The 14,305-nt window shown below is 44.8% G+C and overlaps 1 protein-coding gene and 2 long non-coding RNA genes across 3 annotated transcripts; 1 reads left to right on the forward strand and 2 right to left on the reverse strand.

The window, feature by feature from the left end:
* Positions 1–7,817: 7,817 nt before the first annotated feature.
* On the reverse strand, positions 7,818–8,814 carry LOC107314436. The gene is made up of 2 exons (XR_001555447.2): positions 8,158–8,814; positions 7,818–8,048 (listed from the first exon to the last, which is right to left on the reverse strand). It is a non-coding gene; the product is annotated as an uncharacterized LOC107314436 (long non-coding RNA).
* A 121-nt stretch (positions 8,815–8,935) lies between these two features.
* FGF19 (fibroblast growth factor 19) lies at positions 8,936–12,894 on the forward strand. Its single transcript, XM_032445187.1, has 3 exons — positions 8,936–9,508; positions 9,631–9,734; positions 12,259–12,894. The coding sequence occupies exons 1-3, from the start codon at positions 9,271–9,273 to the stop codon at positions 12,589–12,591; spliced, it is 675 nt and encodes a 224-aa protein (XP_032301078.1). The 5' UTR covers positions 8,936–9,270; the 3' UTR covers positions 12,592–12,894.
* Positions 11,821–12,954, reverse strand: LOC107314437. The gene is made up of 2 exons (XR_001555448.1): positions 12,892–12,954; positions 11,821–12,311 (listed from the first exon to the last, which is right to left on the reverse strand). It is a non-coding gene; the product is annotated as an uncharacterized LOC107314437 (long non-coding RNA).
* Positions 12,955–14,305: the final 1,351 nt, after the last annotated feature.

Consider the following 14,305-nt stretch of genomic DNA (forward strand, 5'->3'; position numbering starts at 1 on the left):
GGCAAGCACCACCTGACAGAGTACATGTTGGTGACAGACAGCACTACGAGTGCCTCCTTCCCAGCATGACTCCCCCAAAGCACATCTCTCCCTCTGGACCAGGACAGCTGCAGGGAGTCCTGAGCAGCTGCAGAACAAGAATGTTCCCATCATCTTCCCCAGCTTCCCCATGATCAACTCCAGCTCATCCTGCAGCCTTCAGTGACACCAGAAGCTCTGCGGAGGCCAGGGAGGCCCCCACACCCAACCTTGCTTTTAAAGGCTGCTTCTGCTTGGTCACCTTTCTGCTGCCCAAGCAGCAGAAAGATTAGAGGGAGCAAGGGGAAATTTTTGACTGAACATTTGTAAATTAATGCAAAACTCTTGTTCCAATTGGCTATGTCTGAAAAAAAAATAAGCATAGTTCACAGGTGGGTCATTGTGTTTCTGGTTTATTTTGTACTATTCTCTGGGATCACACAGTAGTTATGATATAATCAAAACCAGTAAATGTCATAGTAGGGCAATGACTCGTTTAAAGCTCTAATGATTAAAATAGATACTGGTGTTATTATGGTGCTTATCAGTGTTGTGTCATACACTTAACTATATCAGTTGTCTCGGTCAAAGAGTTGATTCTGGGGCCAAGAGTCAAATCATGAACTTTTGAGCAATACTGCACTTTCCCCTACAGAGGTTTATTCTGCTCTCTGTTCCTATACCTCTCTGTGAGAGTAGATAGAGGATGTCTGCTTGTGATTTTCCAGAGCAGCCCACTGTCTACCAGTCCATCCTGCCTAGCAGACAGCCTTACAGCACCAGTAAATAATACAGTTTAGTACAAATAGTACATGAGGGGTTGTTTGTGGCTGTTATATTCACACTGATAGACACACTGTCATAGAAAGATCTAGCTCACTTCCTAATTGCAACGCATTTCATACTGGATGGCAAATGAAAGGCTTAAGCCCCAGTGGGATCGTATGTGTCTGACCCACAAATAATTGTTTGACATCAGAAGGTTTATTATCTCCTAGCAGGAATGAGAAGCATATTCCTTAATAGGTTCCCTACCCTGGGCAGTGCAAGCCTTCCTTTGAAGAGTGTCTCTATGGTAATTGATGTTAATGAGCAGCAAGCCATGGAGAAACACTGGGTCACCAGGTAGGAAGCCCCCCAAGAGATAATCTAATTACTCTCCAAAACAAATTACTTTCAACCAAAACAAATTACTTTCAATCACTCTGCAACAGATAAGATCAGTGGAGAGAGCTCAAAGCCGATGACAGCTGGAGACCGAGGCTTCACGAGTTTATGGATTGATCGCTTGTCTCTTTGGTCCGTTTTGTTGAATGACAATGGAGTGACAGAAAACTGGAGCCAAGAACTGAGCTCCCTTTCATTTCATTCAGATGAATGCAGAGAACCTGCCAAGTCGGTGCTATTTTGCTGCTTGGCTCATTGATCTAAAGTTGGAAAAGCAGTAGCCGTGCACGTTCACATTATGTAATATGAGTAAAACTCTCTAGGAATAAATATACGGAGAGGGAGATGATAAAATCCACTCACTGCCTCTGCATTGTTATGCTAGGAAGCAAAACACTGCACGGTTGCTAATTTGTGAGTGCGCATAAAAAGTGAGGTAAAAGGAGCCCTCATTCTTAGGAGGACTTCAAAGGCCAAAACCATACATATTAATTGCTCCTCTATTGCATATTATTAATTGTTTCCAAAAATCTTAGTTCCTATTGGAGTAAATTGGGTTTTTTTGTGTTTGTTTGTTTGTTTCTCACCCTTACTGGTGTGTTTTAGGCAAAAACTAGATTGGGAGATGACTGCCTTTTAAGAATGGGATACCAGTACTGACTTTGGACTCAAAAATAGGAAGCATTGTTTAGGGTCCATTTGTAGTTCTGTTGCTCATTATTTCTTTAGCATTGGCTAATTCCTTCTACAGCATTATGCAATCAATGCCACATCTGCCTAACTGAATTCAAGTTGAGCTGATGGCAGTATGTGACCTATTAGCCAGGAGAACGTTAAAAGGGCAGTCATTGTCCAGCAGCAGCAGCTTTTCAGCAAAACCAGCCTAAGGTAACAGAGATCAGTAGCTGGAGTTTTACAGGCTTTATCTACTAGAGACCTCTGATAAAGAGCAATACACAGGTATCAGGGAGCCTGTGCCATTGAATGAAAACTTGAGCTATGAGAGGGACTTTTGGAAGTCTTCTGAAAGAAATTAAGTTTTGAATTAGTTGGTGGGCCTATTCTTTAAATTCCCTTTGTAAAATGAGTGCCTGAATCAACACACCCATATTCAAGAATACATGAACTGGAGGCCCAGTCCTTCCTCTGGGTAATGAGTGGGATGAAAGTCATACCTTTCTGCGAGTCAGCAGATTTGGACAAATTCACAGGAGAGAGGCACCATGATCACTGTTTTATCCTCAGCATTTGCTCAGATTTGTCCACTTCAAGAACTGAGGCAACCCTAACACAGAATGGTCTTCCTTATACCTCCAGCCATGAAAGAACCAGTGGCAATTTATCTCTTGCTTTCACCAGTAATGCTTAAGAAACTACTTACATCAGGTCAAGGTAAGTAACATACACAACAGGCAAGTAGTGGTGGATTTCACGTTCTGCTTAATATTCGCTGTGATATTTAGAGATAAATCCCTCATCTTAATGAAAGTATTTTGCTTCAATTTCTAGCAGTGCTTCAGATTTTATCTCTTCTATAAGATATTATTTGATGAATCTGAACTAATGGAACTTGAATCCATTACCTATTAGTTTTCTCACCAGTCAGATGTGTAAAACTTAGGTAAACTTGACTTACTTTCTAAAGACCAGCCAGGCTTTTTCCATGATGATTTGTTCTGCTTCTCTTACTTTCAAATGGGCTTTTAATTGGCCATTAAACTGGGAAATTATGGCTGATTAGGATCAATCCAAATGCATTGTTTTGGATAGACTAGCTATTTGAATACCATTCTTTTAGATCCCCTGTTACTTCTGCTTTGTCAAATAAAGGTCAACTTTAGTTGCATTGGCAGGATGCTTCAGTAACCTTTACCTTTCAATTCCTGACCCCAAATGTTCCTCAGCCATGTTTAGAAGTAGCAGTTCTGACTGGTTAAGAGGCTGAAATAAGCAACATCAGAGAAAATTACTTACCATAAACTCAGTTTCCAGATCCATGGCAAATCACGCAGCTAACCTGCAACACTGGGATTTCATCAGAAAATCATTTCCTGTGATGTCTGAGTGGAACACCAATTACTAATAATCTTTATCCCTCCCCTCTCAAGCAATTCCAGTTCCAAACATTGTACACGAGTACATAAACTACACTAAGAATTGAATCTGGGTGTCTTAAGAAGAGAGAGGGAAGACACCATCACACCTCAAATATCCAAGGGAAGTAACTGTCTACTAAGCAGGATTTGAAGGAGTTGCACAAGAGTTTTATTACTCCTTCTTAAGATATCCCTCCTTACTTCCAGATACAAAATATGGGCTGAGTTGAAAGGAGGGCAACTGCTGATTCTTAACAGTCATAAAAGGTGCCATCAGGAAATCTTATACCTTTCTTAAAAATTTTCATTTGTTCAGAACTGGTTCAGGAAGGGCTTTGTCATTTCAGTAAGAATCATAATATCATAATATTCATTATCATTATCAAAAGTGATGACGGTGAATAAGCATTATACAAACCTGCCGCCTATGCAATGAAACTTTGAAACTATGTTCACTTGCATTCACTAATCATTTACAACTCGATGCTTACCCATTCCTGTTGGTGACTAGTAATTACTAGGAATGATAAGCAGCAGAATGCAGTATGAAATAGTGGGCAGCAAGAAAACTGGAGAAAAATTAGAAATCTTGCAGAGCTCTGAGTAGAAAACAACAGTGATTTAACATCAGTCTAGCAGGTAGAGAATGTGGGTGCCTTACTCTGCACCAGTTCAAATCTCTCACATCTTCCCTCAGAAAGCACAAGTGCAAGTCTAGCAAATAACCTGGCCTGCCAACAGCTGTGAGGAAATACAGCTTCCCTTTGGTAGGTGTGCTCGTGGATTTGTTCCACTGGCTCTACAGCTCAGTTTGTGGGATCATCATCCTGGAACAGGAATGCTTCACTCAACAGACAAACGCAACTAAGCCTCTCTCATCCCCTCTATTTGTTACTTCTTACTGCCAAAATACGATCAACTAACAGTCCCTGATTCAGTGTCCTTGTTAACAAAGATTTTTCACCTCCTGTGAAATGAATTCGCACCTACATGTGACAAATTTATCCCCAGTATAACTCATCAAAATTGCTTTGCAGTCAGATTTGGCTATTGTGCCCATAGTGGGCTCATTGCTGAAGCCCTCACAAATCCCAGTTTCCTACTGTGCCCTTTAGAACTGATTTCATGGCAAATAGCATTGAATAGGACCAAATAAGATCACCTGATTAATTTTGGCTCTGTGGGCATTAGTATGTATTTGAGCAGGACCACAGATGTGACCACGTACAATTCGTACCCTTGTGAGTTTAAAACATCACTTTGGAAGCAAATCTGTTTCCTTCTTTAGTTTTTGTAGTGCCTACTACCTACTTCTCCAGTGAATCTCAGCCTCCACAAAGAGACTAGATTATATTTGCCTTGGGTATTGAAATATTTCAATTAAATTTGATGTTTATGCACCTCAACTTTTCCAGCTTTCATTGATGTAGTGGAAATCAGGTGCTGTAAAGTACCTAGAAAATCAATTAGGCTTTGATAAGTTGCAAAATTCCAAAGGATTTTGTACTGCTTGGAAAAGATGGGTGGCTTGAGTACATTGAAAGTATGAAATAATTGCTTGCAGTGGGGAAAAAATTGTCCCTGGGCCAATTGAAACTGATGGGACTTTGGTAAGCTTTAGACTAGACTTAATCAGAAGACATAAATTGATCATGGAAGCTTCAAGACAATTCCAAGCTAAGTACTGCTCTCAGTAACACACAGACTGATAGCAATAGTAAAGAAAACACTTGATGTCAGAACAGTGAGAGATATTTGAAATTAATTGTCCAGCTGTGTTCATTAGAAAGAACCAGCAACAGTGTGTTTGCCTACTGCTGACAGTAGCAAGTACCTCTCCTGTACAGTGAGCACCTTGGCAGAGCAGTTTTAGAATAGAGACACTCCAGAAGTGGATTCAGTATTCAATGCATTTGGATTCTACTAACTCACTGAGGCCTGCTATACCCATGGTACGGGGAGAACCCTTGCTTGACAGGCACGCTGACGGTGGGTGTACACAGTGGGTATGGAATGTTAATTCTGCTCTCATCCGCAGTCCATGGGGAAATACTGTCATCTTTCTGCCTCTTGGGTTGCAGAAGCAGCTGGGAAGAGAGGCCCTTGACACGTGGTGAAGTAACTTTCTTAGGCAGGTTTTTAACTTGTGCTACACTGATAAGGCTCTTTATAGAACAGCCCTGTGCTCAAACGCCTGCATGTCACAGTGTGCTGTGTCTACTCCTGCAACCCCAAACAAAGCCAGGGGAAAGCACCTGGCTATGATGTCTGCTCTCTGCGTTGGGTCAGGTGAAGTCTGTCTGCTTGCTGTCATTGTGGGGTGGCATATAGGGGCTGAAGCAAAGCTTATAAGCAAAGGGATGAGCTTGGAAATCTCCATCTCTCTCTGGAGTTCTCTCGGCCACTACAGTTCTTCTGCTCCTGACTTCAGACTAGTAATACCAAATCACATTCATGTGATGCTTCTTCCTAAATCTATGGCATCTAAAGATACCTCAAAGGAAGTAAAACACTTTAAAATTCCCATACCATTTTCCTTTTCTTCAAAGACTTATCCATACACATCCTGGAGCACATCCAGAGAAGGCAACAAAACTAAAGGGTCTGGAGAACAAGGAAGAAGCTGAGGGAGCTGGTACTGTTCAGCCTAGAGAAGGCTCAGGGGAGCCTGATCATTCTCTACATCTGCCTGAATGGAGGTTGTGGTGAGGTAGGGTGATTGCCTCAGGATCATCATGTAGTAACTATTCTTTATTTCTTCAATTTATCTCACTTAGTCCCAGTGACATTACAGCCTACTAAATCACAAACACTCTTATACTTCTGGCATGCTCCAGGATCACTGGATGTTTGACTTTTAAAACATAGCAGTCATGATCTTCCAAACCTTATCTGGTTCAGCTTTAGAATCACAAAAGCTGAAGGTTTTGTTCTGCAGAAATTACATAGGCCCACTGAAAAGTGCAGTGGAAATAAATGATTAATTACAACAGGTGAAAATGCTTTTGCAGTTGAGTAGTATTTAGTCAGGAGGTATTTTTATTCTATGAGACTTTCCTCCTTTATTTTTTCTTATCCCCTGAAAAGCTAAAGTTCCACACCACCAGGATCCATTGCCATTGCTCAGGGAGCAGGCCCAGCACTGGAAGCAATGGTGTGATTTGCCATGTTATGTCTCTGCAAATATATCTTTAGCAACTTGCAAAGATGCATCTTTCTTCTGAACTTTGGTAAAAAGATGCCAAGAAATGATAATGTTCAGTGATTTATATGGGAACTGATATGAAAGTCATATTACAACAGTAGAGGTTGAGAAGTGAGATTCATTAGCTCTAGCTAAAAATAAAATACTAAATCTGGGCTAATCACTGAGGGTTTTTTTTATTTTTTTTCCAATGCCAATAAAGAAATAAGCACTTCCAGAGATTATTCAACCCATATCTCTTAAACAGCTGTTTGGAGATAGGTTGGTGCTACTCAGCCCAGATAAGCGCATGGAGGCATTCACCTCAGTCACTGATTACAGAGGAACTTGGACAAATGGATTAGATGGAAAGATTACTATATCAAGAAAGGCAGTTCCTAAAAACAAATGAGTTGAGTGTTTCATTTCATTTGATCTGATACGAAATATTAATCTCCTTTACTACAACCATTTTTGATCCTCACTAAGGAATGATAATACCGTCAAAATGAATTAATATGTTGCAAGCATCAGTTCTTTCTGCTTGAAAGGGGTTTGACTTTTTGATGAAGAAAACACTGATGAATATAATTAGCACTACAATACTGTCGCTTTAACAGTACTGCAGCATCAGTACTCATCAAATAGCTTCTGTTCAGTGAGATGCAGAACAAAATAGGCCAAAGCACCTCACAGATTCCTTTCAGCCCAAACTCTGCCTGCGCTGGGTGCTCAGTGCCTCAAAGAATGCTCAGCAGCCAGGGTGAGTTACATGCACAACTGCAGAGGGGCCCAGGGTTGTGAGCAGCAAGCTGCCTTGGAGCAGCCATGTCACAACAGCACAGAACTATGCAGAGGGAAAAAAAATGGGGTCTTGAACTCCTTTATATTATTTACTGGTTCTGTGATATTGTTGGTGTGTGAGATGTTTGCAAGGACAGGATTTCTCAAGTCAACCCATGACTTAGATGGTGCAGCAGGAGGAACCTGGAAGTGAAACGACCCTCATTTTCATTAATGACTCATCAGCCATATGAGAAAACCGTGCTTCTTTGGTGTGACCCAACTCTCTTGCTGCAGGGAGCAGGTGCTGCAAGGCCCTGATCATCTAGGCACTGATTAATCAGTGTGACAAACCTCAGTGCCACAGGGTGCACACGGTTAGGATGTATAGAAGTCCATCCATACAAGAGTGGGTTATCAACCCATAAAGCTCTGTACTGTCACATGGTCTTGTCTATTTGCTCAGCCTCAACGAGCTTGGGTTGCTCAAAAAGGAGAGATGTTTGCAGGAGTGCGCACAGGATAAAGATGAAAGTGTACAAATAGAAAGACAAAAAATAATCAGGCAATGAAATTTGAAAGGATTTATTTCTTTGCTCGCTTGCTTCTGAAATTCTGCTAGGGGTATGGGGCTGTGTTCTGCTTAATTGATAGTTCGAGTGTCCTATGGAAGAAGAATTTTCTTTTTATTTAATGAAATCCTACTGGTGCCTATTTTCCCTCTCGGGATATGAGAAAATTCGTATAATGCTCAGTTTGGATAGATAACAGGAAAATCAGCAGCAGTCCCCTGAAGTGTCCTGAAAAAGATAAACATAGTACATATGGATTACATAGTACTGCTCTCCCACTTGCCTGGTGCATTCACAGGGTGAACCCCAGCATGGTAAAAGCCGTCAGCATACAAACCTATTTGATACCTATGTCTGGCCTCTGCTCGGTTTCGTTACGCACACTTTTTTTTTGCCGATTTCTCTGCGCGAATGGGAAGATGGGCCAGAGACCCCAATAGCAGATACCCGACGGAGAGGTCAGCCCGCACCCGGGCACCCGGCTCCATCTAGCGGTACAGTCGGGGATGGCCGGGTGGCAAAGCAGCCCGGGAGCGGCGCCGGTCCGTCCCGAGGCGCCGTGCCATGCAGTGCCGTGCCGTGCCGTGCCATGCAGTGCCGTGCCGTGCCGTGCCATGCTGTGCCGGGACGTGTCAAGATCTGACGAGCCAGCGGGTGCCGGGCCGGGCGTCGCTCCGGTGCCGGGCAGTGGCCGCTCTCACCCCGTGCTCACGTCGCGGCGGAGCGGCGCCAGCTGGGAGAAAACAGGATGGTGGCCGCGGAGCCCCGGAGCCGCCAAGCTCAAGCGTGAAGATCTGCCCTGCCCACGGCTCTTTTCTCTGGGCGGGTTACACGAGCATCCCAGTGTAGAACTAGCTTAGTTCTGAAATGGGAATATAGGATGGACAAGCGCTAGAGCCGGGCGGGCGGAGTGATGTCCCCCGAGTGGGCGAGCTGCTCCCTCACCTCTACGTGACCGCTGGTGCCTTTTGGGTCTCGCACCCGTGGTCCTTTTTCCCGTGCTTCGTGCTCGCATCGGGGCTACAGGACCCGACCCTATCCTACCCATGCCCGCCCCGTCCCGTCCCGTCCCGTGCAGCTCGGTTCGCAGGGGCTCGGCGCGGATGAGCTTCGAGGGAAAGCTCGGAGATGCGATGGGGAGGGAGAGACTCCTCCAGGGTGTCCCCTGCGACATGATGTCATCTAATCAATATTTTCGGGGGGAGTGACCCGACCCGACCAATTCCCGCTATGAAACGGGCTCTATATTGGAGCTGGATGCGACCGAACAGATCGGGCTGATAACGGAGGCCTATAAAAAGCCGGGGGGCCGGCTCGGCCCGTGCTACATCCCTCCCGCGACACCGCCGGCTGCACAGAGCGCCCAACCCCGTACCGCACCGCCCCTGCAACGCCCGCGGCAACGCCGCCGTCCGACTCGAGCCCGAGTCTGAATCCGAGGCCGCCGCGGATGGGGCTTCGCCCCGCCGCCCCCGGCGCTGCCCTGGCGCTGCTGGGGATCGCAGCCGCCGCCGCCGCCGCCAGGTCCCTGCCGCTGCCCGACGCGGGCCCGCACGTCAATTACGGCTGGGGGGAACCCATCCGGCTGCGGCACCTCTACACCGCCAGCAAGCACGGGCTCTTCAGCTGCTTCCTGCGCATCGGCGGCGACGGTCGGGTGGACGCTGTCGGTAGCCAGAGCCCGCAAAGTGAGTGCTGGGCTCTAAGGGACGGGACGGGACGGGATGGTACGGGACGGGACGGGACGGGACGGACGGGCGGGAGGGTGGGCGGCGGCGCGGAGCTGACGGCACGTTCCCTCTCCCCGCAGGTCTGTTGGAGATCCGCGCCGTGGCGGTGCGAACCGTGGCCATCAAGGGCGTGCGGAGCTCCCGCTACCTCTGCATGGACGAGGCGGGGCGGCTGTATGGGCAGGTGAGCCCCCGGCCGAGAATGGCAGAGCAAGGAGGGAGGGGGAGGGAGTTTTTGTTGGCGCCGGGGCTTTGGGGTGTCCCCTCCTTTTCGCCGTGGGTCGGTGGTTCTTGGCATTGACACTGCCCGGGTGGCCGTGGGGTTTGTTAGAGGGCAGCAGCAAAAGGACATCGTCCTGAATGTACAGTGCCTGTTTCATGTGGAAAATGCAGTGTCGTCCAGAAGTGAGTTTGTTTAGAAAGTATTCTCGTTTGGTGGCTGCACAAGAAACAGATGAAGTTAGGGCACTGGATCTGAATAGTTTCTTGCTGTTCAGCTCAGATACTTTAGGGAAAAAAATAATTGCTTCCTTTGGAAGGGAGATGCGCTCATGTCACTGCCACTCAAACAAGCCCCAGAGACACAGGGGTACTACAGTCTCTTAGGTAGTAACAAACAAAAGGGGCATCAGGATGGCTCAGCCCTGCTGTCTCACTCCAACCTGAGATACAGCACATCTGTGGCTGTGGAGCTCAGTGACCTGCTGGCAACCCGCCGCTGGCTTGCGCTTTTCGCCCAGCAATGTCAGCATATCCTGTAGACATTATCAGGGATGTAAACTTGGCTTTGTAAACCCAGAGATAAGCTGCCAGCTCCAGAATTTGAACGTTCAGAGTGAGGTTTTGTCTAAGCTCTCTGCAGGAGCCTGGGTCGCGTGGGGTGACGGCTTTTTATTGTGCTGTAGTAAAGGCACAGCTCCATTCTGCTTTGATAGCTGCGGCAAACTTTGTGCCGGTTGCAGTAGGGCAAGGACTTGGCCCACTGTCAAAACTCCTGGTACGTTCAGTCAGACAAAGATGGGTGTAGGGAGGTTATTGACTGAGCATACAATGTAGGATTGCGTTTTTCTTTCTCAGTTTCCTTGCTTTTCTGGGCTAGAATCAGGCGATCGATGCAGTGATAACATGCATAGGCTCTAACAGTGTGGTAGGTCAATTATTAGCTTAAAGTTTCAATGTATATCCAAAGGAAAATGATCAATGAGAACAAAACAAGTCCAGATCCTGCTCCTATTGGAGCTGCTGTAGTCAAGGTATTATAGAGCAGCTTTCTTACAATCCTGTAAACTAACAAGTACCCCTTGAGTGGGTTTGTTGGTGTGTAGTATTCTTCACAGGTTGTTAGCTTTTCTTCTGAAAACACAGTGACACGTGACCATGCCGTTATACCTTTATGTCATGGACCAATTCTGTTTGCCTGATTCCAGAAAATAGTTTTGTCAACTTTGGTAATAGTATTCACAGAGGTGAAGGGTGTAAAAGTTGACACACGGAGACAAGTCTTCTCTTTTGAGACACAGCCCTGTCTCCTGTAGCTACCCTTCTCTAGGGTTGTACTTGGAAGGAAGAAATCAATGGCTTTTAGCATATTCTGTCTATACTCTTCTGATACCCAATAAGCATGGGCTGAGATTGTGCCTGAGTGAGACTGAGGGCAAGAAGCCAGGTCATTCTCAACACCCACTGTCATCTCTCCATCATCAGTCCAGGTCAAGAGCATGCATAACCCAGAGATCAGAAGTGGAAGAAGAAAGGCAGGTGGAATGTCTGGGGCCCAAATTCAGCCCTCCTGTAATGTGTCCCTTCATAACATGGGCCACAGGGATGGCTGGGGTTGATTCTGAGCATACAGTGTGCTGTATAGCCCGCCCTCAGAATTTCTGTAGTTTAGCAGAAATGGTGTAACTGCTTAATACACTGACGTACTGTAAGTTTCTCTTATAGAAAAAAGCAATCTGGAAATACCTAAAGTGTGTTCAGAATGCATTAAAAAGTACGGTTTTTAGAGACAGTCCCACTGTCCCACTAAATGAGTAGGGAGCAATCTGGTGGAGGCACAGGGATGCCATCAGCAACCAGTGTGGTTTGTCACATGCGCTTACTCAAGAAGCCTTCTGATTTCATCATCCTCCGAAGGGAGGCTGTCTGCTCGTAGCAGTAAGGACAGCTGACAAGTCAGCCATAATTATACATCACATACTGGTATCTTTCTGAGATATATATTCTGTGTATGGAAGGAAAAATACTGCATAATTTATTTTTGGGGTGGGGGGGGGGGCGGGGGGGGAGGCCCTTTTTTTGATTACCTGTTTAGTTTAAAGAGGGCTTTTAATCAATACTCATATGCATGTATTTAATTGTACTCCGTATTCTTGACAGCCATGAGAAAAGACTGAAAGGTAGCAAATACAATATATATTAAGCATTCACTTATCACTGAAGGCTGAGGCATTGTCAGCAGTCTCCTTTTGCTGACCAGGAGTTCAATCACCTGCAGTGACTGTGCCTGAAACAACACCAGCGCTGCACCAAACGCAGTGCTTGTGGGAAGGTGGTCCTAGATCCTAATGGGAGGTCTCTGCAGTATGTCACAAATGTACTTTTACAAATGCATACCTAAGCAAATAGGCTCTTCTTCACACAATCTTAACTGAATGCAGTGAGTCTGGCAGGCACGTCTGTAACTGGTTTTACTCCTTGCTGTTCAGCTCAGCTATTCCATCGAGGACTGTTCCTTTGAAGAGGAGATTCGTCCAGACGGCTACAACGTGTATAAATCAAAGAAATACGGAATATCGGTGTCTTTGAGCAGCGCCAAACAAAGACAACAATTCAAAGGAAAAGATTTTCTCCCACTGTCTCACTTCTTACCCATGATCAACACTGTGCCAGTGGAGGTGACAGACTTTGGTGAATACAGTGATTACAGCCAGGCTTTTGAGCCAGAGGTCTACTCGTCGCCTCTCGAAACGGACAGCATGGATCCCTTTGGGATCACTTCCAAACTGTCTCCAGTGAAGAGCCCCAGCTTTCAGAAATGACTCTGATTGCACACATGGTTTTAAAGAAATACCACAGAATGTTGCAGGTTTTTAGCTTTCTGTGTAGTGATGTCATGTCTCAGGATGGAGACAGTCTTTCCCATACAATGTGTTGTACCCATAAGAGCAGAGTGCCCAGGTGCCATATTTGAAAGAATCACCACTCCATAGTATACTTGGAAAAGAAAAATTAAATAAGAGCACCTAAAGAAAGTTCCTCCATTCAGAGCTCCTCCATTTGTGTGGTGATGATAAAATATATAGTTTTTGTATATCAAATTCATTACCACATATGTTCACCTGTTGTTTCTGCTCTATAGACATACAGGAAATCTTGCCGTTCACAGGGAAGTTCACAACCTTGTAGACAAACATTTGGAACAAAACACAATTAAGGAACACTGAACAAGTGTGGTTATGTGAACTAAAGTTAGTACTGTTTATTGAGAAGCTGCTGACAAGCTTCTGGGAAAGCTTTCTGTTGAAAGCATACCACTGAAAAACAGTTCTGCTTACATATTGTGCTTTTTCTTCCCTCAGGAAAGAAGGGAAGAAAGGAAAATACTTCTTCCCTCCCCTATTGCTAAGGGATACCTTGGAAAACTGGTGGTTTATTTTAGAAGCTAATTTATGTTCACTAGGGGATCTGCATCATCCAGCATAGACTTGTCTTTAGTGCTAATGGGAATTCAGCACATGGGTAGGAGCGTATACAGAACTAGCATTTGTGTTCATCTGATAGGAATGAGTATTCCAAGTTAGAGTCCAGATATAGGTTCTGCTGTATATACTCATGTATGTTGTTAGCAAATAGAGAGAAAGTCTGGAAATGGATGACGTGTGGGCCACATCGGTTGCAAAGAACATTTCTGTGTTTTACCTTTAACCGTCAGCAACTCTTTTTAAGTCCTTCCAGGCTTGATTCTGCATCAGTTGAAACCATGGAGATACAGTTCAGTGACCCAAATGCTGCAGAACTGAGCTGGCCATGCCGTGTTTCTTGCAGGAAGGGATCATGTGGATCTCATGACCAAAAAGCATATGTCTGGTGTCTTCAGTTCTCTTCTCCCCTTGTGACAGTTTAACAAAGGAATAACCAAAGAGAAACCAAAAGAAGACAAATGTAAGAGTTCAGGGACTCCACTCATTTCCAAAGGCTCGCTTATAATAGAGATTTCTATACAAAAAGCTCTACTGGAAACACTGGTGTTCTTCTGACCTAGCACTTCATTGCCAATGCAATATTTATAATTAATTTATTAAATACATACCTCTGTTTATTTTGTTACTGTTATTTATGCTCAAGATTCTATTTATATACTCTTGAAAGCAGCTTTTTTTTTTTTTTTTTTTTTTTTTTTTTTTTGGTTTTGTGAACTTTTGTAATCATTAAATTGTTAGGAAACCATTTTTAAATCTCCGTTTTAGTGTAACTAGTGTAATACGTACAGTTGCAATAAAAAATCATTAAAAAAGCTACTGTCAGTAGCTTCTGTATTATTTAACATATAATATATTATATAAGGAGATAGCGAGGATCTCTTTTTCCACTCTGGGGAGGTGTGGAGGGCTGTAAATCCTTTATTCAGGCCCTGAGGGTCAGTGCTATCTCCACTCCAACTACTGAAACTGTTTGGAGAACTTGAGTCCCTTGGCACCAACGTTGCTTTGCCGCCCCCTGTTGCTCTGAGGCCGGCGAGGCGCTGGGCCTGTT

Source organism: Coturnix japonica, chromosome 5, assembly GCF_001577835.2.
Source record: "Coturnix japonica isolate 7356 chromosome 5, Coturnix japonica 2.1, whole genome shotgun sequence".
NCBI classification, from domain to species: Eukaryota; Metazoa; Chordata; class Aves; order Galliformes; family Phasianidae; genus Coturnix; species Coturnix japonica.